The sequence below is a fragment of the Lycorma delicatula genome, chromosome 1 (genome assembly GCF_047948215.1).
Source record: "Lycorma delicatula isolate Av1 chromosome 1, ASM4794821v1, whole genome shotgun sequence".
NCBI lineage: Eukaryota > Metazoa > Arthropoda > Insecta > Hemiptera > Fulgoridae > Lycorma > Lycorma delicatula.
This window is the reverse complement of record NC_134455.1, coordinates 142,957,050-142,980,239: the sequence shown is the minus strand read 5'-3', so window position 1 is coordinate 142,980,239 and position 23,190 is coordinate 142,957,050. Positions and strand designations below refer to the sequence as shown.

Here is a 23,190-nt window from a genome sequence, read left to right as displayed (position 1 = left end):
CAAAATACTTTTTTCATGAAAGATGATGTATGAATATAATACAAAATTGTCTGAGTTAGAAAATGCAAAAGAAAATTCAGAACTGAGGCTTAATTTATATATACCAATATTACATATTTATATAGCAATTTAAGTGTTAAGGAGTGAATTATATAGAACTAAAGGATTTACTGCACAACAGAAATAAAATATTACTAGACAGCCATACTTACAACAAGAATTTTTTCCAACAGTATCCAACATTTTCCCCTTGATGTAACAATAAAATTATACATAAAACAATCAATATTGTATTCACTTTTACTTTTATTAATATAGAAACCATTAATTGCATTTAACAACTCTGTAAGCAAAACCATACGTAATTATAACAAACAAAAGACAAAGCAATTACTGTATTATATTCAATTCACTGCAAAAATATTGTAGCACAGCTAAAAACATTCTTGCAATTAAATAATAACTACATTTTATACAGTAAATTTCAAGGTGTTTAAACATCAAATTAGCAAATATTTTTCTGATTATTTAACTTTTTATTTTGAGATTGCATAGCCTCAATAAAAAGTTCAGCTTCTTTTAATGACTAATTAAGAGATATTCAAATACTAAATTTAATTATTTTTTTATTCAGATAGTAATAAGATTATGACCAACAATAGTTATTATGACAGATGAAAATGAATCTTGTAGCATTAGCATATAAAAATGTTATATCTAACTGGGACTCAAATCCAGATCCTCCAAATGAGACAGAGATAATAACACTCTGTCAGAGGTTGGCAGATCTTTGTGGTAACAAACAAATTGTAAATTTGAAACTATTTGGTTCCTAAACTTTGATATCCACAACAACTTGCAATTAAAGTTATTGCAAATGATTATTTTTACAGTCAAATCAAACTTAAAATAAGAGATTTTTATTCACATAAGACTACAAGAAGTAATCACCAACTGCCTCATATAAATGTATCACAAACATAAAACAAGCAAACAATCTAGATTCATATAAAGGTGGCAGTAATGTTGCTTAATTTTTCCTAATTTCCAGAGCTTAAGTATAATATTTTTTCCATCCAGAAAAGTATTATATAACTGAATTCTAAAAAATTTCTTTTTTTAGTTAGTCAACTGCGAGGAAATGTTTACTCCTGATAGTTAGTAACCAGTATAATTTTCAAAAATCTATAAAACTTACTTTTCAAGTGATAATTTTGTTACATTCAAACTTCGACACCTGAAAACTGTTCAACTCTGATGACAACTCATTTATATAAAAAAAAAATGAAATCAATATGAAGGACAACATAAAAATAACAGAACTCCAATTTTTAAAAATGGTGTGCATTACCTCTTAATCCTCTGATAAGGATTAAGAATATTTCCCATCTCCATATCTTTTTTACCCAAGTGAAAATTTTTAATTTTCAATTTGAAAGGCTAAATCAGCAAAAAATTGAAAAAGCTATAGAAAAACAGAGTTTTACGTACTTTTTTTTTTTTTTCAAAGAATTTTCAACAGTATTTCTTTTGTTATTTTTTATGATAATATCTTTTGATATGCTAAATATTTAGTATTTTTTAATTAATTAATCTATTTATCTTCTAAACAATGTCAATATGTAAAGATTTATTTATTCATTGGTACACTACAAAACAAATCCACTTTCAGTGCACCTACACATACATATACAAATCATAACATAATCTTTCCACTAATTTGTGAAATGTAGTAGAAGTAAAGTTGATGGACCACTGAATATAAAAAAAAGGACAAGAAAAGACTACGGAGATAGAAGAATTTTGTTATTTGGAAAGTAGAATTACTAAAGATGGATAAGCAGGAGTGATATAAAATGCTGAATAGCACAGATGAAATGAGCTTCCAGTCAGAAATTAATTTACTTATACCAAAAATTAATTTAAACATCAGAAAAACATTTTTGAAAGTATACGTTTGGAGCGTAGCTTTACATGGAAGTGAAACTTGGATGATTGGAGTACCTGGAAGAAAAGATTAGAGGCTTTTGAAATGTGGTGCTACAGCAGAATGTTAAAAATCAACGGGTGGATGAAGTGACAAATGAAGAGGTGTTGCAGCAAACTGATTATGAAAGCATTTGAAAAAATATAGATAAAAGAAGAGACAAACTTATAGACCACATCTTAAGGCATCCTGGAATAGTTGCTTTGATATTGGAGGAACAGGGAGATGGGGAAAAATTGTCCAGGCAGGCAAAATTTGGAATATGTAAAACAAAGTGTTAGGGATGTAGATGTAGGGAGTATACCAAAATGAAACGACTGGCACTAGAAAGGGAATCTTGGAGAGCTTCATCAAACCAGTCAAATGACTGAAAAAAAAACAAAAAAAACAAATTTTCAATAAACTAGAATTACTATCTATAAATCAGTAAACAGAGGTTTTTCTTCAAAAAATAATATTACAAAATAAAAATTAAAAGTAAATAATACTGATGTAGTCATTATGTTATGAATGGCAATAATCTCCTACAAATCTCTTAACAAGAACACCATTATATAGAAATCAGAATATCCATGTGTTAGTTTATTTCAACCAATATTCACTTAAAACATAGAAGCCTTTGGACTGATATAAATAAATGATTCTTTTACAAATGAAATTAATTGAATGTTGAGCAACAAGGTTTTGGGTATAAATTAATCTAGCTAACTCCATTATTGGGCAAGCAGCAAGGCTTAAATAGGGTCTACAACATTTTACAGTTTAGTTTTTCATATAATAATATTTTGTGTTACTTACTAAATTACATTTTGTAAAATTAAACACAATTTTCTGCACAACCACAAAGAAAATACCTTTTTTAAAATTAACAGAATAAAAGAATTAATGAATAAGGCAAGCTTTTCTCAAGATATCAATGGTTTAACAGAGAATTTGTATAGTTTCTTCATTTTCATAATAGGCAAATTATGTATTTTACATAGTAAGAGCTACTAAAATATACTAACCTTCATATTATACTAATAAAGATAGATATGTCTACAAACTATTACAATTATTTTATATTCATATTTAAATGCCATAGAAAACTAAAACCTAAATTTGTGACCTAAATCATGTTTACTCAATTTTGTTACTATTTTTCTGCTTGTACAGGATTATAACATTACAGAATTTAGGAACTGCAAAACCTGGGTGAAGAAAAAGCCTTCCTAAAAAAATGTTTTAAAATGCTCTTATTTTTGGTAACTGTTTTTTCAGTTTACAATGTCAGAATGGGCTTTTTTTAATTTTAACAGACAAAAATATTATTTAAAACAACTTTCCTTAGAAATTTACTTTTTCATATCAAACAAGAATCAGGATTCTGTTTGCTTTATTAATTTTTTTATGATTTACTAGCTAAGAATGCACTTTTAATGACAGAATTTTAGCAATAAAAACATAATTTTAAAAACTTTCACAGAAATAAAAGGTGTGTTTTTAGGTAAGATCCGTTTTGAATTTGCCACCTACATAAGTGAAGTAAACAGATAGCGCTTACATAGCCCAGTTATTTCAGTAGTCAGCTGTTAGCAATAATTATTTAGTCATTTTGTTGGCAATTATATATATATATAAAATTCATCCAATGCTACAATTTGGATCCTGCCAGCTGTGAAGTTTGAGAACCCAATTTTTGATGGTAAAAAACAATTTTGCAGCTGAAACTCAATGGAAAATTTGCAATGTGTATGCACTGAATATTATGAGTAATGCTAAAGTAAGGCAGTGTAATACTGTTCACTCGAAGAAGGGCAAATGACTATTCATAATGAAGAATGCAGGGGCAGCGATTGGTGATACTGGACAATTTGACTGGAAAATTTGACAAAAAAATTCAACAAAACTGGCACTTCACCATATCACACTTGTCTTTGATATTTCATAATGTTTGATTTATGATGTTTTGACTGAAAAATTGGGCTATAAGAAATTGTGAGCTAAATTATGCTGAAGACATTATTTGACATATTTAATGAAAAACACCTTGCTGCAGAGGATGAATTTTTGCAATGTTATGAAAATGAAGGTGATGAACACAAGGTTGTGGTTAAGACAAAGCGATGAAATGAAGGTTTGATCACATTGTTACCAAAAATTAAACCTGGATTTCTTATTTGAACATCGAAACAAAGCAGCAGTCAATGCCATGGTGGCATTCATCATCTCAGACCATTTTCATGTTCACAAACAAAATTGTTCACTGACATTTTTTTGAAAAAATGTTCACATTTATAGGTACTTCCAAAAATGAAATTTTTTTGCATTAACTGCAGAAACTCTTGATCTAAATTTTTGTAGAAACTGATTTTTGCTAATTCCATAAATTTAATTTTATGGTCCTTATTTTCTTGCAATTACTTCTACCTGAAAATTTTTAGAAATTTTATTTGTCTGTTATCATGAATAAAACTAAAAATACAAGGCATATTCTTAAAGCTGTTTGGTCATTAAAAAAAATTAACTTGTGAGAAAACATTTTTATTTACAGTTTTAGTTTACTACATATCTACGTCCACTTTTCTACATAATTGTCATTCAGTTCTAAGCACTTTTCATAATGCTGCACCAGTTTCTTTAACCCCTCTGCATAGAAGTTTGCCACCTGGGAATTAAATCAGTTGACAACAGCAGTCTTGAGTTCCTCGTCGTTTTCAAACCAATGTCCACCAAGCCACTTTTTCAAATCCAAGAAGAGGTAGTCGCTAGGTGCAAGATCAGGACTATATGGAGGATGGTCAAAAAGTTCCCAACAAAAATCTTCAATCTTCTTTTTGATTAAGGCAGTGGTGTGAGGATATATTGTCATGAAGGAGGATTACACCGGAAGACAGTTTCCCACATCATCGATTTTGGATCACACGTCTCAGTTTGGTGAGCATTTCACAGTACACATCAGCTGCAATTGTTGATCCATGTTCCATGAAATCAACCAAAATTATACCCTTTTCCTCCCAAAAAATGTTAGCCAACATTTTTTGACTTGACTACAGAGATTGCTTAAACTTTTTCGGTTTTGGGGAACTTGAATGGCGCCACTGGATTGATTGTTGTTTCGATTCTGCGTTGGAGTAGGATATCCACATTTCGTCACCCATAACAATGTGGGAAAACAAATCATCTCCACCTTGTTGATAGCAGTCCAAAAACGCTCATCCAATGCACATTCTTTGCTCTTTGTGTTGGTCGGTGAGCATTTTTGGTACCCACCTTGCACACAATTGTGATATCCAAAATTTTCTGTGACGATAGTCTAGATAGAGGTGCATCCAACATGTAGAAATTTATCTGCCAGAGCACTAATCATCAATCACCAATCACATTGCAATTTTTGGTTCAGTTGTTAAACGATTTTGACGGTCTGAATATTGGACCTGCCACTCCACTCTTCATCATGCACATTTGTAAGGCCACCTTTATTTTTTCCTGTCATCAACTTTGTCCTACCCATGCATATTCCAGAGATATTATGGTAATCTAGAATGGACTGTTGCATCGGTTTTTATTGCATTAAATATACCGTTTCCAGTTGTCTTTGTTTCAATCTTGGTAAGGGGTAAAGGTCCCTCTGTTACATTGAAGTTTTTGTTAATATCTTGTAGGAAAATGGATAATTGAACAAGTATACAATCTTTAATGAATTCCCCTGCTGAAAATGGTTTCGAATTTCTGCAATTTTTTTTTTGCAATATAGTTTACCTTCACAGAAAAAATTTTCTGATTCATTTACATTTTATCAAATATTTCTGATCCTTAATTAACATTTTTAGATTTTATACTTTGGCAGTTCTCTCTTCTCCAATAAACTTATCATAATCAGAATCATTAGTTGAATAATGTTTCTGAATAGTACATTCCTTATTAACAGACATACTATTCATGCAAATTAGGTACAATAGCTTACTTTGTTCTATCGCAAAATATTACTTGATCCAGTTTTCTTGAAATCTACAATTTCGCATATCAACATTTCTTAATTAACTGGAAGTAACCATCTAGTACAAAAATTTAAGGTTATGAAGATAATGATAATAGTAAAAAATCGAGATTACTTTTTGAGTCCTGATAAAAATTCTATAAAAGTTTATTATATTCACAAAGCAAAATCCAAAGAAATAAACTAGTGGTTATCACTATTTTAATATTAATAGCACACACTGTAGCTATTGTCTTTGCTCTCATAAGCTCAAACTGGATATGTAGTTGTGATTTACACCGTGCATAGTGTTGGATACAAGGCTAGATTACTATATATTACATACTTTGAACATGCTCGTGGACCACAGACTGCCCACTCCTCTCTCAAACCAAAGAATTTCAAACAAGAATATTCAGTAAAGAACCTTATGACTACTGTTTTTGGGATAAAAGGGATGTCTTGCTTGTCAAATTTACTAATCACGGAACTTCTGTGATGCCAATACATATCGTAAAATATTAGAAAATCTTAGAACAGCTATTAAAAAAAACAAACAATGTGGGATGCTATCTCACAAGATTTTATTTTCTATGAAAATGCCTGTCCACATACAGCAAATCAGACAGTGAGGCAATTGGAAAAATTCTGTTGGAAGATTTTCAATCATCCATCCTATAGCCCTGATTTAACTCCCAATAATTATTTTCTTTTTCTTCACCTTATAAGCAGTAGTTTGCAACACAAAATGTTGATGCTGTCTAGGAATTAAAAAATGTGTGATTTAAGTCACCGGTGGTGGAATTTCTTGAAGAGGAATGAAGAAGCTGATAACACACAATCAAAAATGTGTTGAATTTCAAGGTAGCTTATATAGAAAAGTAAATAAATTTTTAGTAAATAAAGTTTTTTCATATTCTTTTCATTTTGTTTTTATTTTAAAATTAACCTTACTTTAAAAACATTACTCAAATTTGAAACCTCTAATTGGATCCCTTCTACATCACCTTAGAAATTTTTTCTTTGCTATTTGTTTGCAGGGTATGTATTTAAAGATATATTTCACAGGGCAAGAATTAAAGCGAATAAACTTTTTTTTACCCCCATGACATCAAAGAGGAATAATATAAAGCTGTAAATGTAAAAAAAAATACTTCTGTCTATAATAAGAATTCAATTTTATATAGTGATTCACAAAGAATGTAACAAACTTTCAGGACATGTTCTACTAGTGAAAAATAAAAAAAAGAAGTTCATATAAACAGAGGTTCAGAAGTGCTTTGTTAGCGAGTGACAGCTAGTAAAATATTTTGCCCTAATTTCTGAGATTTGGTAAAATTAAGCAAGACCCCAATTCTTGGAACCCAAATTAAGAGGTAAATTTAGTGGCTTATATGAAACCTGATCTGAAAAATTGAAAATAAAATTTTCAAATTTAAACCTCTGTTTTTTAAAAATAAAATTTCTTTTAATAGAACAAAATTCTAATAAAAAGAACAAAATAAATTTGTTCTTTTAATTTTATTCCCTATCAACAATACCTGTGGTGGCTCTTAAATTGTATTCAAATTTATTCCAGCAAAGTTCATGTAAATAAAATGTTTTGTATAATAATTTTAAATTACAGTCTTTTATTTCTGTTACCTCAAGAATTTATAATTTTTCAATTACACAAGTAGTTGTTAAGAATTTATTTGATACAAAATACTGAGAATTACGTATAGGAATATTATTGAATATTGCTGTACACAGCGGAGAAGATAGTTTTAATGTGAGATAGAATTTAGATATATTGATGTGAATTTCAAAATGTTGAAATATAGCATTATGTCCATTATTGTTAAACTGGACTCCAAAATTTTACAATGAAAGAACTCATTTGTAGGTAATGGCAACAAAAGGTAGATCCCACTCAAAATTTGTAAAAAGAGGAAAGAGTTCCATATAATAATTTAAAATATAATTTATGAACATTAACAAAACTCTGCAAAAGAGAGACGGGGAGGGGTGAGAGAGGGAGAAGGAGAGTGAGAGAGAGAGAGAGTGAGAGGGGGGAAGGATGGTGAGAGGGGAGGGAGAGGGAATTGGTGAGAGGGAGCGGGTAAGAGGGGGGATGGAGAGAGAGAGTGCACACACACACACACACTCATTTTCAGGCTGAGGGATAATACTAAAGGTACACATTTAAACAAATAAATAAAAATCAGGTATAATTTTTATTAATTTAGCTATAGGTACAAAATGTTAATAAAAATGATCATTGTATAAACAGAAAAAAAAGACAAATTCTTGAATGAACCACTTGCAATTGTTATTTTTGTAACAATTTTAAAAGATTATAAAAACTATGAAAATGAAAAAACTGTTAATTACTAGAATGTTAAATCAAATACTTATTAATAGAATTGATGTATTTGTTTTATTTGAGTTTTCTTTTTAATTTTGATTCTTTATTTTTCTAAAATATTTAATTTTTTTGTTTCAAAATATTGAAAATATTATTTTATTTAATACCTAGTTAAAATCAGCCACATTTTGAATATGTTTTTTTTAATTAAATTCAAAATTTGTATGTTTTATTTTAGTTTCTGTGGACTTTATTCATACAATTTTACTCAGAATTAAATCCTCTACAAGTTCTTTTTAAAACTTTTATTTGTTTATTATTCATTTAACAAAGTTATTTTATGCCAAACATAAAATAGTGTGTTTTTCGACCATAATCCCCAGTTTTGTCTTTTACCCCAGATTTATCAAAAACTAGAAAAATACAGTTTTGGCAACTGTATATATATTTTTTTTTAACTTTTTAAGATCGGTTTCATATAAAACCACTAAATTTACCCCTCAATTTGGATCTCAAGAATTAGTCTTGCTTAGAAATTGGGGCAAAATCTTTTACCAGCCAACACTTGCTAACAAAGAATCTCTGAATCTATGTTTACATGAACATTTTTCTTTATTTCCACCAATAGAACATGCTCCGAAAGTTTGTTACATTCTTCATGAATCACTCTGTATAAAACATCACACTACAGATTACACTATGAATGCATCCATGATTACACCATGAATCTTTAACCTCAATAGATTAAAAAATATGGAAGAACCAATCAGCTAAGTTAATTCAGCAACATTAGTAAGTTGGAAAACCAATGGGTACAACTTTTAAGCCTCTAGATAGACTGTTTTGCCTTTTGTACAACTCAATAAATAAAACATAACCTCATCTCACAGTATATCCCAGTTACAAACATTATATCCCAGTTATATCATTAGTCTATTAAATCAACAACTGGATTGTAGCAACAGCAAGTTTGACTTGAGCTCTTTATGACTATAATAATGGTATGAAAGTTTGGTGAAAGGATATACAAAGTACCATAGCTAATCACTAATATGTAAGCCTTAAATTATTTAATCCGAAGAAAGCATCAAATTAGTGCCAAAATGTTATTTACTTCAGTAGAATAAGAATCATGAGTACACATCAGAAAGTCAAATAGTTAATAAAATATTATTAATAAGTTACCCATCATCTTTGAAATGTTATTTGTTGCAAATCATCACACCTGAGGAAATCATACAACTCATGACAATCTTCCCACTTTGTACCTAATCTGAAATTTTTCTACTTAACATGCGAATCCATAAGTTCACCAATAATTATAATTTATTCACTAAATAAGCCTCTCTGTGATGCCTAATTATTTTACAACATGAAAATGCAACTTACATGGTCAAAATTTAAGAACTAGAATTACATAATAAAAAGAGTAAGACATTTGAATGTCATTTGGAAACGAGTTTTCCAAAAATATTTTGCACAATGGGAAAAGTGCTACACTAATTTTATGTTCTCACACAAAACACATACTAAAAGAAATAAGAACTACCTATTAAACATGAAAAACTTTTGTTGGTCAATTCTTACAGTCAGATGCTTTTTGAACAAACCTCAATTAACATGTAACTACTGAAATAACTGATAATATGTATTCATTTATATTGATTTTTTTTTTTCATATAAATTCGTTTACAAGAACATAATCTCAATCAAAAGTTTTGTCTTACCTAACCTTTTTTCTGTTTATTTTTAATGGAAATGACTTACCAGTAACATACTTTGTATATTCCAGCATTACTCTTCTTAACATTTCTATACTCTTATCAGCAAATATGCTTAATAAAGTTGACTGAGCAGCCAGTGACAATTTATGGGCATAAGACAGTTTGTCAGTACATAACATTCTCAGTAACTGGCCAATAAACCACACAGTAAAATCTGTAAAAGCAATGAATAAACATACAAATTTAATTTAATACACAAAACATACAGATAAAACTACATCAAGACAAAAATCTTAAAAAACATTTCCAAAAGCATACACACTTTCACATAATAAACAAGACTCTAATTATACTGATAATATTTAAAAAATAAATACAACTTTCAATTTATAAATTAATAATGAACTCAAATCCCATGTTCTTGAAAAATTACTTGTAATAAAATCATTATTATTAATAATAATATAAATAATAATAATACAACAATAATTAATCAAAACTTAAAAATTTTAAAATGGCAGTTGGCTGACAGTTTCTACCAATGACTCAGAACTAACAAACTGCTGAGCCAATCTGAATGATTCACCAATCTTTCTACTGAACTGTGAAGTCAGTTTTAAGTATAGATATAACAAGATAACTCCATTACTGGGTGAGCAATAAAGCTTAAAAGAGATCATTTATAGCATATTTTATAGTATAATTTTTGATTTAGTGAAATTTTGAGTTACGATTAATCCACATTCTGTAAGACAGAATATGGTCTGGCGAGAGAAATCTATAAAGCAAAACCTTAGTTTTATTTTATTACTTCATTTATTGTAACTGGATAGACTGCTTGCAAATACAAAAACTCAAAGTTTATCACAATTTTCTTATTTTGAATTAAATATAATTTTTTGTAGCAAGTCTTACAGAATGTATTACTAAGTTACATTATATTAATATATTATTAAGTTACATTTACAAATAATTCCTAAGATGCAATCTATGCCTACTATCTCATCTTGCGTGTTTTACTGTTTGTAGAGGGATATGCGCAAGCAACATCCTGTTTTAATAAAACTTAAAAAATGAACTTATAAAAATATCAGCTATCTCTTCACTTAAACAGTCACCAGCTAGCCACCTTCTTGTAAAAATAAAAAGTAGTGTAATGTGAAAACGTTAAAACCAATTTCTCTTTTGGTAAACCTTTTGATTTCCACACTCAAGATGCAGTTTGCCAAGTTCCAAGCAATGAATATTGCTTGGAAAGTAATAATAATTTTAACTAAAATAATTTTATTTGAATATATATATATAAAACTTTCAAATGAAGACTAATTTCTCAAACTTTCAAACAGATTTGTTCCCCGTACTTTCAAATGAAAACTCCTTCTCCATTATGCAGAGACAGGTTTTGAAGAGATTTTTGTGATTCACATCCTGTAGATGAACTTAGAATATTTAATAATTTTAAATTTTTAAGTATTTCAAGGAAACAAGAATTAATAAATATTTTGAACATTTACCTTTTTTAAAAATTTCAAAAGTATATTTTGAAACTATACAGTAAAAGTATATTTCGAGGAGGACATCGCAAGATGTCTGAATAAAAAAGATAAGGTAGAAAATGTAGAAGAAGAATGGGAGAATGTTAAAAAGGAAATTCTTAAATCAGCAGAAGCAAACTTAGGCGCAATAAAGAGAACTGGTAGAAAACCTTGGGTTTCAGACGATATATTGCAGCTGATGGATGAACGTAGAAAATATAAGAATGCTAGTGATGAAGAAAGTAAAAGGAACTATCGGCAATTAATGATTGCTATAAACAGGAAGTTCAAACTGGCGAAAGAAGAGTGGATTAAAGAAAAGTGTTCAGAAGTGGAAAGAAAAATGAACATTGGTAAAATAGACGGAGCATACAGGAAAGTTAAGGAAAATTTTGGGGTACATAAATTAAAATCTAATAATGTGTTAAACAAAGATGGTACCAATATATAATACGAAAGGTAAAGTCGATAGATGGGTGGAATATATTGAAGAGTTATACGAAGGAAATGAATTAGAAAATGGTGTTATACAGGAAGAAGAGGAAGTTGAGGAGGATGAAATGGGAGAAACAATACTGAGATCTGAATTTAAGAGAACATTAAAAGATTTAAATGGCAGAAAGGCTCCTGGAATAGACGGAATACCTGTAGAATTACTGCGCAGTGCAGGTGAGGAAGCGATTGATAGATTATACAAACTGGTGTGTAATATTTATGAAAAAGGGGAATTTCCATCAGACTTCAAAAAAAGTGTTATAGTAATGATACCAAAGAAAGCAGGGGCAGATAAATGTGAAGAATACAGAACAATTAGTTTAATTAACTAGTCATGCATCAAAAATCTTAACTAGAATTCTATACAGAAGAATTGAGAGGAGAGTGGAGGAAGTGTTAGGAGAAGACCAATTTGGTTTCAGGAAAAGTATAGGGACAAGGAAAGCAATTTTAGGATTCAGATTAATAGTAAAAGGAAGATTAAAGAAAAACAAACCAACATACTTGGCGTTTATAGACCTAGAAAAGGCATTCGATAACGTAGACTGGAATAAAATGTTCACCATTTTAAAAAAATTAGGGTTCAAATACAGAGATAGAAGAACAATTGCTAACATGTACAGGAACCAAACAGCAACAGTAAAAATTGAAGAACATAAGAAAGAAGCCGTAATAAGAAAGGGAGTCCGACAAGGATGTTCCCTGTCTCCGTTACTTTTTAATCTTTACATGGAACTAGCAGTTAATGATGTTAAAAAACAATTTAGATTCGGAGTAACAGTACAAGGTGAAAAGATAATGATGCTACGATTTGCTGATGATATAGTAATTCTAGCCGAGAGTAAAAAGGATTTAGAAGAAACAATGAACGGTATAGATGAAGTCCTACGCAAGAACTATCGCATGAAAATAAACAAGAACAAAACAAAAGTAATGAAATGTAGTAGAAATAACAGAGATGGTCCACTAAATGTGAAAATAGGAGGAGAAAAGATTATGGAGGTAGAAGAATTTTGTTATTTGGGAAGTAGAATTACTAAAGATGGACGAAGCAGGAGCGATATAAAATGCCGAATAGCACAAGCTAAACGAGCCTTCAGTAAGAAATATAATTTGTTTACATCAAAAATTAATTTAAATGTCAGGAAAAGATTTTTGAAAGTGTATGTTTGGAGTGTTGCTTTATATGGAAGTGAAACTTGGACAATCGGAATATCTGAGAAGAAAAGATTAGAAGCTTTTGAAATGTGGTGCTATAGGAGAATGTTAAAAATCAGATGGGTGGATAAAGTGACAAATGAAGAAGTATTGCGGCAAATAGATGAAGAAAGAAGCATTTGGAAAAATATAGTTAAAAGAAGAGACAAACTTATAGGCCACATACTAAGGCATCCTGGAATAGTCGCTTCAATATTGGAAGGACAGGTAGAAGGGAAAAATTGTGTAGGCAGGCCATGTTTGGAATATGTAAAACAAATTGTTAGGGATGTAGGATGTAGACGTATACTGAAATGAAACGACTAGCACTAGATAGGGAATCTTAGAGAGCTGCATCAAACCAGTCAAATGACTGAAGACAAAAAAAAATTTTGAAACTTTGACTGAGGGTTGCTTTCAGGAAATAGCATCATACCTAGAGGGGCACTGAAAAATTCTGCTTAAACGTATGTGCATGCACACAAACACACAATCTTCCACACACGCATTCATTCACAAGTTGTGCAAATTTGAGATTTTTATCACCAAATAGAGTCATCAGAAAGAGTAAAATTTGAGTCACCAAACAGGAGTAATTTGAAGCCAAAATTTGAATTTAAAAAAAAATTATTTTTAAAAATTCATAAAAATTTAGGGGTAAGTATAACACCATACAATACTAACATATGCCTACATCTCAAAAAATAATTCAAACTGTGTATGCCATCCCTGCCTCTTGAAAAAAATTGCCAAAAGCGAAATTTTGCAGTTTTTCATGTTCAACTTTATTGGTAATTTTCACATAGAAAGAAAGAGATAGGTAAATAAGCCACTAGACCAATCTTTTACCTTGAGAAAATATGATTAAATAGCTTTTTGTTTCATCCTTCCAGGACAAATAGTTTTTTAGTTACGACTTTTTCTGTAAATCCTTACAATCACAAGAATAGGTGCACACACCACAACAAAAACGGCTGCCACAAGTAAACTGCTTAAATAAAAAAAAAAAAATAAAAAAAAATATAGTTTTAAGGTCCTGAGACATGTAGGAAACAAGTAGGTAAGTTTCAATTATTTTTGAATTGGTCAAGCAACCACCCTTGGGTTACTTCAAATGGATTGACCCACTAGCAAGACAGAAGATAATGAAAACTTCTTAGAATGTATGTTCACAAATGAGGCAACTTTTTACATCAATGGTTACATGAATCAGCATAACTGTTGAATCTGAGTCAGAGAAACCATATGAGGTAGTTTAATTTCTTCAAGATCTTCCAAAAGCACAAATTTGATGTGGATTCAGTTATAAAAAAACTTGTACGGCTTCTGTATTTCTTTCTTTGTATAGAAAAAAACCATCATGAGTGCCAATTAACTAGATATGCTACAAATATTTGATATTTTGCAATCTAAGTCAGGTTGTATGTACAAGATGGACAAGGGCAACAACCAACTCTAGCAGAGGTCAGAAATTTTCTCAAAACAGGTTTCTTAATTAGTGGATTGATCAAAGAGGACATTATTTCTTGGTAACCACAAGTCCAGATCTCACACAACTGAATTTTTTTCTATGGGCATATAAAGAACATCATTCACTGATGATTTTTAATCTCTTGCATATAAGGACAGTGGATGCCTCTGCTACAATGATCAAGCTAGAAATGGTTTAGCAAATGTGAATAGAGAAAAAGAATGTACTTTTGCTGTCTCCCACGGCACAAACAATACCCATAAATATTTTTTTCAATATAGGTAACAAAACTTATACAGTTACTTAATACTATGAGAAAGATAAAAAGTAACATATTTCATACATTTTATTATTTCAACAAAAAAAATCATAGTTTATAAATCTATAAATTGTCTTACATACCAGTGTATGATTTAAGCTGTTCGTAGTGTTGAGACTCACAGCCAGCTGTTGAATGTGGAACAAAAAGAACTGTAACAGTGTCTTTATTATTAACAATATTGTGTAAAAATTCTTCGATATGCTTCTTACTAATTTTTTCATCACTAAAGAAGTTAGGTATTGATAATCTAAATTCTTTCCATAAGTTTGGTTCTTTAAATTCTTCATTACAATTCTTATTCCTGAAAATGGCGGTTATAATAAAAATAATACAATAACAATGACAATAAAGTAGCATAATACTAATAATCTAAGGGTAAGGTGTGCATGCAGGTGTGTGTGTGTGTGTGTTCAATCCAAAATGATATGTAATACATACCTTGTTAAACATTACGAGGTGCGACAATAAAGTAATGAGACTGATTTTTCTTTGCAGGATGCGGCAACCCTGCAGCTTGTGTAGGCACACCATCTTTGACCTTGGTCTATAAGCTACTTCTAGTCCAAGCAGCACATTGATGCAACTGCTCAGTCGTGAGTTGTGCTGTAATAAGTGAACACGTGTTTGTCTCTCGTCACAGAAATGAAACCGTAAAATATTGCACAACGGTATGCCATTTCTTTTTGCGTTAAATTGGGTGAACACCCGATGACAACTTATGGTAAGCTTCAGAAGGCTTTTGGAGAGTAGGTTATGTCAAGAGCTCAAGTTTTTCGGTGGCATAACATTTTTAGTGAAGGCAGAACGAATGTTGAAGATGAAGACCGCAGTGGATGACCATCAACCTCACGGACAAATGTCAACTTGACCAGGGTGCGTGAAATCATACGATCTGATCAAAGATTATCCGTGAAAATGATTGCAGAAGAACTCAACATCAATCGAGAAATGGTTCGTCTAATATTAACTGAAGATCTTGGTATGAGAAAGATTTGTGCAAAAATGGTCCCCAAAAATCTCACACAACAGCGAGAAACACGGAAAAATGTGGCAGTAGATCTGTTAGAGCAAACGGAAATCAATCCAAATTTGTTGAGCCGTGTTATCACTGGTGATGAAGGTTGGTTTTTTCAATACGATCCAGAGACAAAATGCCAAAGTTCGCAATGGTGCTCAAAGGGATCATCCAGACCAAAAAAAGCTCGCATGTCAAAGTCAAAAGTGAAATGCATGCTTGTGTGCTTCTTCGGTTCCAAGGGAATTGTTCATAACGAGTGAGTGCCTCCTGGACAAACAGTTAACCAATATTTCTACAAAGAAATTTTAGGAAGACTTCGTAAATGAGTTCTTCGTGTCCGTGCCAACATTGCTGATAATTGGATTCTGCATCACGATAACGCCCCATCCCATACTGCTCTGTCAGTACAGCAATTTTTAACCTCAAAACAATTTCAGTACTACCACAGCCACCTTATTCACCAGATATCGCTCCGTGCGAGTTTTTTCTATTTCCAAGAGTCAAAATGGCGGTCAAGGGACACCATTTTCAAACAACACAAGATGTCCAAAAAGCTGTGACGAGGGACACAAACACGTATTCACTTATTACAGCACAACTCACGACTGAGCAGTTGCATCAATGTGCCGCTTGGACTAGAAGTAGCTTATAGACCAAGTTCAAAGATGGTGTGCTTATGCAAGCTGCAGGGTTGCCACATCTTGCAAAGAAAAATCAGTCTCATTACTATTGTCACACATCGTATAACTCAAATAAAAAAAAGTCCTGTGTAAGAAGTAAGTTATATTATTACACATCCTATTTCCCCAACGCCCAGAACACCTCAAGGGTAGCACCCTGGAAAATGAAGAGTGCAAAATAAGTAAAAGGCCAAAGCCATTTTCAATGAACCAGTTCCTGTGGTTCAAATAAGTTAACAACAGTAGTTGCACTTCTCAGCTTGCTACGGCATTTCTTAATGGCTAATTAACATAGTCAATAAATCTTAAGAAAAATATTGACACGGATAACAAAAAAACTTTACAATTGAAGAGTAACATGTAATAAACACTAGATGAGTTTTATAATGATATTAAAACTTACTACTTTCCTGCATTATTTTTGTGAATTGGAATTTATTTAAAAAAAATTGTAGGAACTTCAGAGAATTATGTAAAAATAGGTCCTTTTTCCTAATATGGAAACATCCTATAATTTTTCAAATGAACATACATTATTTTTCCAAACCTTGGCAAATAATTAGCAATTATCACTGAAATCATTAATGAATCATATTATTAACTGAAAAATAGTGATATACATTTCAAGAAATATAAAGAAGTAGATAATTCTTCTAAAAGAATATTACCCCGTTTTCATCACGTTGAAACCACAATTATATGATTTAAGTTTAAAAATACAGAAAGTTATACACTGTACTTGTCTGAAAGAAAAATGAACATGACATTTTACAACTACTCAGTATCAGCTACATTTAAATTAGTGAAATTTGCCCTGAAATAAAAGAAATCAAGACTGGTATAAAAAAGAGACTAGAATTAATATATACTCAACATGTGCAAATATTTAATACTGGAAGTGAATAAATCAGACAAGAAACAGTATTGTGAAAAAGTTTTAAAACACAAAATAATTATAAGTAACAGAAATAAATGATATAAAACAAAAATAAATTTGCAACTTTTTAGAAAGATGACAGTGAAAAAATGCAAATGAGAATGATACTAATTTGATAAATTTGTTGAATAGTCTTTACAATCAATAAATTAGCAATGTTTATTTTTCATACCTATTCTTTTAATTACCATTTTCATTATCTTAATTGTAGTGTAGTGCAGTATATTTAAACACATTTATTCAAATTAATAAGTCACTTTAGTTAATCCATAAGTAAATTGATTTCATCTGTTGCACCTACACAAAAGCATATTTAAAAATAAAAAAAATATTCTGCTTATTTTAGAAAACTATTACACCTTAACGAGTACTCACTCATTTTGGGTAACTTCCAAAGCTCCTTCTCCATCGGCAGACATGCTGATTAACTTAGCCCAATGAAATACTCTAGAGTAGTAAATTATTTAACCCTCCATAAAAAAATCTGGAACACTATTTGGCCATAATCCTAACATTTAAAGAAAAATCAGATTTTTCTTTTAAGAAATTTGAGAGCAGATCAGTCACAGAATATAACTGCAAAGAAAATAAAAATCAATAACCTTTCAATTTCTAATAACACTAAACTGATCAGACATAAAAAGAACACTTAATAGAAAATATTCAAATACTTACATAAATACTTAAATGCCGGTATACATGATGGTTTTTATTGTTTACATTATAATTAATATTCTTTTCTAAAATATATCTAATAATATGATTAGATAAAGAACTTGGAAATCAAATATTAAAATGAACCCATAAATACAACTCAACAACTTGGCAATATGGCTGTATTTGCAATATATATATTTTTTAAATTGTAGGTTGAAGTTCAGAAGATTAAAGTTAAAATTAAATTTTAGAGAGCAAAGATAAAAATATTTTACCACAATTAAATTCTTACATGTCTCCATCTCTCTGAGCAACTACACTTACTTTAAGATCTCAGACGATGTCAGCACATTTTTTTCAATATGACTGCGAGCAATATAATTCAGAGGTAAAGAGATGCATTTACAGCTCTTGGTATTAGTCATCAGGCAAAATATGCAATCTAAAATTTGGTATAGCGATAAAATTGGTATTTCACTAGATGGATTAGTAGCACCTCTATTGATGAGAAATTCATTAATAATATTTTTACTATGTAGAGATTAATGGGTTATGGCCCGATATCTTGTTACTACATCTGTTACTCAAAAGGGACATACCAGACAAAGAATGTATTACAGAGTATTCAAATTAAAAGAGACCCCATTACTCAGAAGTTTGTACTAAATGCATACTTTTGTTAAAATGCATATATTGGTGTGAGATGGGTAAAATAATGTGGAAGATGTTAGTACAACTGGAGCTGAAGTGGGGAGGGCTGTTTATTGCCAGTCTGTGTCGAGCATTGGCTTTTGAACAAGTTTGTGTAATAGTGTATTGTTTGTTAAAATGTGATTAACTTTTGAAGAACGTGTATTCATGATAGAAACTTATTTAGATCTCATGTTGTGTGTTAGCAAAAGTTCAGGGAAAATTTTGAAAAGGAAGTACCAATGAAAAGTGTCATTCTTTAATTAGTTAAAAAATTTTGTGAAACAGGTTGAGTGTTAGACCAGAAATGTACCACACATATCAGTTTCAGTGACACAAGTTAAACAGGGCATTAAACTGGAAGTTACAAGATCTAATAAATCTTTCACTAGGTTCAGCCCACACTGCTGTGAGAAGAATGCTGAAATGTTATCGCTATCAAATGCAAGTTTACCATGAGCTAACTAATGCTGATAATGTTAAAAGGGTTCACCAAATTCAAGAACTTCATTAGAGGCAACATTGGCATTTTAGATCAAGTGTTTTTCACAGATGAAGCATGGTTTCACCTTGGTAACTATGTTAATAGTCAGAACTAATATATTCAGAACCTGAGGTACTGAAAACCCATACATTTTCTTTGAATTTCCCCTACACCCACAAAAAATAGGTATATAGAGAATGTTTTCAAGGCAATGAATAATAGGACCCTTACTTCTTGAAAAAGCTGTGGATGCTGCTGTTTATAAAGAAATTATCCAACATTTCATAGCCTTACTGCAAGAGGATGAGCATGATTGCTGGTTGAAACAGGACAGTGCCACTTTTACCATACAACTCGCTCTACTATGAAGATGCTACAAGAAGAAAAATTTCTAAAGAATCTTGGTCACCAAGATCCCCTTATGACTAGTACAGACTTCTTTCTGTGGGTTATTTAAAAGAAATTGTTTGTAGTAGCAATCCACACATCCTGCAGGAATTGAAGACAAACATTATCAATACCATCCAGGAAATTAAAAAAATATAGCTAACAAGAGTAGCCAGGAACATAGTCAAATAAGTGTACAGATATCACATTCAACACCTGTAAATTATTACATAAGTGTTTGCATGTAAACTATTATTTATAAACTAAATTAAGTGATGGGGCCTCTTTTAAGTTCAACACTTGTAGAAGCTGAGTCACTTAAGTTAAAGTATGGGTATTTCTTTATTCTTTGTTCTCTTCTTACTGGGTCTACAGTAACGCATGCATTATGTTTTTAATAAAAAAAAGGTTGTGTAATAAGTAATTTTTTTATCATTATACACAAATATAACTAATTACCACAATGTAAAATGTACATTTATTTTGATCTCAACTTGATTTTTTTCTTGAACTGATGTCATACTTGATTTTGAATTGATATCATGCTCAGATTAATAACATGAACTATCATTTTAATTTACCAATATTATTATTTGTAGTCTCCATTATATATTACTCTTACACATCTGACTAGTAAAAAACAAGGCACTGGTTCCTCAATAGTGCTTTTATTCCTCATTCCTTCCACATGTTTTACTATGTTTAAGTAAATAAGGTAACTTTTTTTTTTGTTAGTGTGATTATACATTCTTTTAAGGAATTCTCTTTGAAAAAAAAAAATTTTCCTTTTGTTTTTATTAGAGCTTACCAGAGCGACTTCCATTTGCAGATAAACAGTTTTTAAAATTTTTAAAAATCCAGAATCTAATAAATGTAAATAGTAATATACTTAATTTTCTTTAAAGAACAAAAGATAATGCTAATCTAGAATTTCTAGCAATTACACCTATTAAAAGTTCTTGTGCTATTAATTACTAAGTAATAGATTTGTATGCACCTTCCTAGAAAATTATCGCACAACCAATCTGAAAAAGTGTTATGAGCTAGGTTCTACATTCTCCAGACAATATCTAAAAAAAAAATATTTACTCATTTGGGTTTTTCCACTGACTACCTGATTTTTTTTACAATACGAGACTCCAACTTTAACCATTAAATAATCATGGTACACCCCTCCCAAATAAAGTACCTTATATGTTGCAACTTTTTCATTTTTTCTGTAGCTCTTATCAACTCTATAGAATTAATTTTTTGAATGTTCTGGGAAATTCCATTTATATACAACCACAAACTTAATTGCCCTAAGTTACGTTCAATGTATGAATATATCTGGTTATTACTTGTCATAGAGCATAGGACTGCATCACCTACAAAAGCAAATACTTTCCCCTGGAAATATTACTGCACAAATCATTTGTATACACAAGAAAAACACTGGGATAAGAACAGATTTAGGAATCCCCAAGTTTTATTAAACCTAGCTCACTCAAAACTTATCCAGTATACCTCTTTGATTTCTATGTTTCAAATATTTACTATTTCCTCTTACACCAATTTTAGCCATTTAATATGGAAATAAAGAATTATAAACAATATAAACAACTTCTGCAGACCAATTAAAACCTTTTCATTACAACTGATAAAATTATTTATTAAAGTAATTCAATTATGGTTTTCTTTGTATTTAGGCTTCTTCATTGGTTTTCAACAATATTATTTTAATCTAAAATTTTTATGGGTGTAAATTTAATTCTTCTACTACTACTTTAGACATGAGACCAGGGCAGTTCAGGCTGTTTAAAAATATGGAGACTGATATCACAACTACTGAAAAATAATGCAGTATTTGATTATATACTTGATTTATACTTGTATTGTAACAAGAAATATGAATAATATGAGAACTGCTGGAAATAATCCACTCTGAAATGAAAAACTTTTTAAGAAGTTATTTATCACAGACAAAATCAGCAATTTCAAAAATGTTACTGCATAAATCATCCAAATCAACCATAAAATAAAATTAAATATGGGAAATTTAACAAATAAACTTCATTTTTATCAGTAATCACCTCAGAAAAATAGAATTCTCTACTTGCTGAAAATATAAACAAATTATAGTTCTGAAAATGTCTTTTACAAGTTCATGAACAAATAATTGGAAAATAAGAAATTAATTTATAGGATTAAGTTTGGCTTATTTATAGTTAATTTATTTAATATATATAAATTTTATTTATACTAGACTTAATGCAAAATCTTTTACTGAAGATTTAACTTATGCTAATTCGTCAATCAAATCTTATCACATTGAAGTGATGTAATTATTTCTCAATCTCAGAAAATCCAAATACACATTATGGCATTACGGCCATTTCATTAAATCATGAAAACTTAATGAAATTTTCAGAAATAAACAACAATAAAATGAATTACAAAAAAAAAAAAATGAACCAACATAAAGACCATGTAATGTGAAGCAAGTATATAATTATAAGATTTCCACTGTCCCTAAGGAAGTTGTATATTACAGACGATGTATATTGGGACTGAAAGTTTTAAGATGAGATATCTCGATTTTTGATGATTTTATTAAAGGTGCTACATATCTTGTGCAGAAACTCACATAACTGCCCTACAGAATACCATATTAAATCATCTAAAGTGACGCAAGCATATAGAATAACAAGATTCTCACTGTCTCTACCTACCCACCGGACGGCGAAAAAATGTATCTGTCAATTTTCAGACCGATTTTTTTTATAAAACGTTTTTTAAACATAATGGTACCACCACGAAAAGCAGCTGCGCCGACTGCAACAAGATTTATTTCAATCGGATTAATAGGTAAAACGTTATGCGCTAATAACATAAACAATTATAACAGGTCGAATACATAACCTCCTTTTTTGAAGTTTGTTAAAAAGTCGTAAACACGTCTAAACAGAAAATAACAAACTTAACCTAGAAAACAGCAGGGTAGAATTAAAATTAATCATATTAATTAAAATTACAAAAAAGGATAACTTACAGAGACAAAATAAACTTTTTTTCTTCAAACAATGATCAAAATATTTTATAATTCATTAAAAATTAAATGAAAAACAGAAAACTGAAACGAAAATTATAAAACAAATAACCGCGTAAACTTTAATCAGTAAACCGAATTTTATCTCACTAGCTATTATGACATGATCTACCAACCTGTAACTTCCAATTTTATACATGGTTCAAAATGTTAACTTTGGATCTTAGTATAAACAGGCAGCGAAAGAAAAATGTAAATCACAAAGAAATTACA

The 23,190-nt window shown here is 30.2% G+C and overlaps 1 protein-coding gene across 2 annotated transcripts in view; it reads right to left on the bottom strand.

Moving 5' to 3' along the window:
• Positions 1-23,190, bottom strand: part of mei-41 (ATR serine/threonine kinase meiotic 41) — a 152,724-nt gene extending 129,534 nt beyond the window's left edge. The window contains exons 1-5 of one of the 2 annotated variants that reach the window (XM_075362915.1): positions 22,921-23,190; positions 18,047-18,247; positions 15,117-15,337; positions 10,060-10,230; positions 213-343 (exon numbers count right to left, since the gene is read on the bottom strand). In XM_075362915.1, coding sequence (XP_075219030.1) covers positions 213-343; positions 10,060-10,230; positions 15,117-15,337; positions 18,047-18,090 — 567 coding nt within the window. In that variant the 5' untranslated portion in view covers positions 18,091-18,247; positions 22,921-23,190. Of the gene's footprint in view, positions 1-212; positions 344-10,059; positions 10,231-15,116; positions 15,338-18,046; positions 18,248-22,600; positions 22,776-22,920 lie in introns of those variants that run through there. The other variant, XM_075362925.1, reaches the window with a different exon arrangement.